Raw genomic sequence first — 4,338 nt, 5'->3', positions numbered from 1 at the left:
CCGGAGTTCGGGGGAAAATTCGGCCGAAGCGCGCCTTCAGGGATTCCCTGAAGGAGCGCGGGGGCCCTTTAAACTGATCTGAGCCTCCCAGCTGGGAGGCGCAGATCAGTTTAAAGGGCAGCCCACCCCCCTTCAGCGGGCTCCGCTGAAGGGGGGCGGGCTGCCCTTTAAACTCATCTGAGCCTCCCAGCTGGGAGGAGCAGATGAGTTTCAATGACAGCCGCGCCTCTCCAGCGGGCTCCGCTAGAGAGGCGCGGCTGTCATTTAAACTCATCTGCGCCTCCCGCCCGGGAGGCGCAGATGAGTTTCAATGACAGCCCGCCTCCCTTCTGCGGGCTACCCTGAAGGGGGGCGGGCTGTCATTGAAACTCATCTGCGCCTCCCGGGCGGGAGGCGCAGATGAGTTTCAATGACAGCCCGCCTCCCTTCTGCGGGCTACCCTGAAGGGGGGCGGGCTGTCATTGAAACTCATCTGCACCTCCCGGGCGGGAGGCGCAGATGAGTTTCAATTACAGCCCGCCTCCCTTCTGCGGGCTGCCCTGAAGGGGGGCGGGCTGTCATTGAAACTCATCTGCGCCTCCCGGGCGGGAGGCGCAGATGAGTTTCAATGACAGCCCGCCTCCCTTCTGCGGGCTACCCTGAAGGGGGGCGGGCTGTCATTGAAACTCATCTGCGCCTCCCGGGCGGGAGGCGCAGATGAGTTTCAATGACAGCCCGCCTCCCTTCAGGGGAGCCCGCTGAAGGGAGGCGGGCTGCCCTTTAAACTGATCTGAGCCTCCCAGCTGGGAGGCGCAGATCAGTTTAAAGGGCAGCCCGCGCCTTTCAGCGGGCTCCCCTGAAGGGGGGGCGAATTGGCCGAATTTATTCGCGAACTCCCGAACTCGCTGAATTCGGCCCCCCCGGTTGCCCGCCAGATTTGAGTTCGGATCTGTCCGAACTGAAAATCACCGAATCAGGGGAAATTCGGTTGATTTTCAGTTCGGACCGAACCGAATTGACAGCCCTACTCAGCACTCAATATGGCCAAATATCATGCAAATAATATGAAAACTTGGATGGGGGTTCTACATTAGCACTTAGGTAGCATATTCTAGCAGAGATCCAGGATTGGGTGGTGTCAGGAAATGTCAGCCATCATAATATATTGACCCCAGTTCCTTCCTACTTATTATTACAAGATTCTGTTCTAGTTATGGTTACCATCAAGTTTTAGAACATTTTAAATTCAAAATTAAATTTCTTCATCTGGAAATCAAAACATAACCTGTCTGTCCTTTTTTCTTTTTACAAGTTTCACAACTTCGTTCTAAACTTGCTTGGCAAGTTTTAAAACGTGCTCTAGCACTAAATTTACTACAGGCATTGATTGTTCTTGAGATTGTTCCACAAAAAATTATCCTCTTGGTGAAGTGGCCAGTTTGTGCCAAAATAAAACTATATGCCCTTTTCTTGAGCGCTTCGTTGAGATTTGCAATTCAGTATCAGGATTTGACCCTGAATCCTGTGAAGGAATAAGAAAATAGACAATGCCTCTGAGCATATGGAGAAAGCTTCCACCTCACTACTATGAGCAGTTCCCGAGCATCACTGGGAACAGTGCCAGTTCAACAGGAAACACAATAGAATATGGCTCAGGTGCTACCTGTTCCTGAGTTTCAGTTTTGCATGGCTGTAGCTCACCTTCCTATGCCACTCATACTAGTCTATCTGGGCTAGCAGCAACTAAAATGAGGATTGCCCCTGAATGTGCAATTTGCAGTCAATCAGACATAAACCTGTTTGTGCAGAAGCAGCCAAAGGGTTTATAGCTTAGGGGGAAAGGCTTACAGGTATGACTTCCAGGCATTATTTCTTTAAGAGGTCAGACATTTTAGATCATAACATCTCACACACTAAGTGTTGAATTTCAAAGCAAAGAAACAAAAAAATAAGGCAGCCTAGAATCTGATTATAAAAGAGATAGAAGATCAAGGAGGAGAGATAAGAAATACTCTTGTTTATTTAAAAAGTCACAAAAAGAGACCAGAGATAGCAAAAAAAAGGCTAAAAAATCAAAATGATGTTTAAAAAGAAAGAAAAAGAGAGAGAGAGAGAGAGAGAGAGAAAGTTACACAGTGTGGACATAGTATATCAGTTAGTCAGTCAGAGGTCCTCACACACCCTCAAGCCTTCTATCTTCTTTGGTTGCTCAATATTTTTTTGTCTTGTCTTGAGAATTATTTTCATGTGTTTTGTTCAGGGAGTCCATACTCCCATTCCCTGTCATCACACTGGTCAGTATTTTCTCTACCTCCCTAGGTAATATTTGTCTCTCTTCATTCTCTGTCTCCCTGTGGTAGAAATAGTTAAAGTTAGAGACAATGACTGGCACAGGGAGTGCAATGGTCAGCACCCCTGCAATAGCACATAGAGACCCCACTATCTTTCCCCCCAGGGTGGTAGGACACATGTCTCCATAGCCAACAGTCGTCATGGTGACCACAGCCCACCAGAAGCCGTCAGGTATGCTGGAGAAATGTGATTGTGGTTCATCCACCTCTGCAAAGTAGATGGCACTAGAAAACAGTATGACTCCAATGAAAAGAAAAAAGATGAGCAAGCCCAATTCCCTCATGCTGGCCTTGAGAGTCTGTCCCAGGATTTGTAGCCCCTTCGAGTGTCGAGAAAGCTTGAAGATACGGAAGACTCTGACCAGACGGATAATCCTGAGGATAGCCAGGGACATGTTCTGTTGGCCATTTGGCTCACTGTGCTGAATCAGCTCAGTGGTGAGAGTCACAAAATAAGGAATGATAGACACAATATCAATGATGTTCATGATATTTTTGAAGAACTCAGTCTTGCTGGGGCAGACAATGAATCTGACAAACAACTCAAAGGAGAACCAAATGATGCAAGCAGTTTCTATCACAAAGAAGGGGTCTGTGAAAGTATTAGAGATGATGACAGCTTTGGTTAGGTTGTTTGCTTCATTCTTGATAACTGTCATTTCCCTCTCATCTCTGAACTCTGGTAAAGTCTCTATACAAAAAATTATAATAGAGATAACAATAACAAGAACAGAGACCAAAGCCACACCTCTGGCTGCACTAGAGCTTTCAGGATACTCAAACAGCAGCCAGAACTGCCTATGAAAGTCATTGGTTGGCAGGAGAGTGACGGGGTCCTTGATAAAGCCTTCATCTTCTCTGAACTGGTCCATGGCGTCTTCACCCAACTCATAGAATGTGATCTCATCAGCAAAGACATCTATAGGGACATTGGCTGGACGCCGAATTTTCCCCCCAGATTGGTAGTAGTACAATATCCCATCAAAACTGGGCCTGTTCCTGTCAAAGAAATACTCGTTCCTCATTGAATCAAAGTAATGTATCCTCTTCTCAGGGTCTCCAAGAAGAGTCTCTGGAAACTGATTAAGAGTTTTGAGTTGCGTCTCAAACCTCAGCCCAGCAATGTTGATGATGACTCTCTGTTCTCCCTCATCCATGCCCACATTCTCTGGTACCAAGTAGTCACTGAACTCAGCAGACAATTTCGAGAATATGGTCTCATTGTTGCTGTTTTCACTGTTGATGAGAATTCTCCAATTGGATAGGAGGCTGGAACAGCTGGAACGGCCTTTGTGTGATTGGCCAGCAGCACTGAGGTCATTGGAATAACAGGGATCTCCCACGACCTCATCAGTGTTGTCAAAACTAACCAGTGCCACCTCTATTTCCTTCCAAGTGGACACATCCATCATATGAATGTAATCAGATTACTGGCATAAATCCCCCGGTTAGATACCAGTAGCTTGTGTCTTTCCCACGCTATGATGATCTGCAACTGAACAGACAGAGAGGATTTATGAATATGTGTCACTCTCTTGCTTGTAAAATATGAAATACATTCACACCCAGGCTCTTATTTAAACAAACAAAATTAATAACCTTTAATGCCGTTATTCAAACAAGGATTCTGGCACAGGAGTCTAGGATTCTGGTACAGAATTCAAGGAAGGATTCTAATAGTTATATTGCATAAATACATTATTACACCAGCCAGTGCAATATGCAGTGCCGTTACAGGGTAGAAAGGGACAGAGATGTGAACAATATCAAAAAATTTATAGTCTCTGATCTTTTCTCTGGCACAGTAGATTGCGGTCCCCCTTATGGCACCCACTGACACTATGGTGATCACTGACCCCTTTCCTGGTGCCTGCCAAGTGTTTGTACCAAATGTGTTGGATGTAAATATACACTCTCCTCCCACAAATGTGAGGGGCCAAGTGGGGCTTTTGCACAGCAGGGCTTCTATTTGGCCATTGGAGATCTGATCAGCTGTGCAGATTTTTTA

The 4,338-nt window shown here is 46.3% G+C and overlaps 1 protein-coding gene across 1 annotated transcript; it reads right to left on the bottom strand.

The window, feature by feature from the left end:
* Nucleotides 1-2,188: 2,188 nt before the first annotated feature.
* On the bottom strand, nt 2,189-3,742 carry KCNA10 (potassium voltage-gated channel subfamily A member 10). The gene has a single exon (XM_056844468.1). It carries the CDS (start codon nt 3,740-3,742, stop codon nt 2,189-2,191), a length of 1,554 nt encoding a protein of 517 aa, XP_056700446.1.
* Nucleotides 3,743-4,338: the final 596 nt, after the last annotated feature.

This window comes from Euleptes europaea, chromosome 2 (assembly GCF_029931775.1).
Source record: "Euleptes europaea isolate rEulEur1 chromosome 2, rEulEur1.hap1, whole genome shotgun sequence".
In the NCBI taxonomy this organism is placed as follows: domain Eukaryota; kingdom Metazoa; phylum Chordata; class Lepidosauria; order Squamata; family Sphaerodactylidae; genus Euleptes; species Euleptes europaea.
This window is presented reverse-complemented; position numbering and strand designations above follow the sequence as displayed.

Excerpts from the sequence above, each read along its gene's own strand:
- KCNA10 (XM_056844468.1), bottom strand. The coding sequence starts at position 3,742 with ATGATGGATGTGTCCACTTGGAAGGAAATAGAGGTGGCACTGGTTAGT.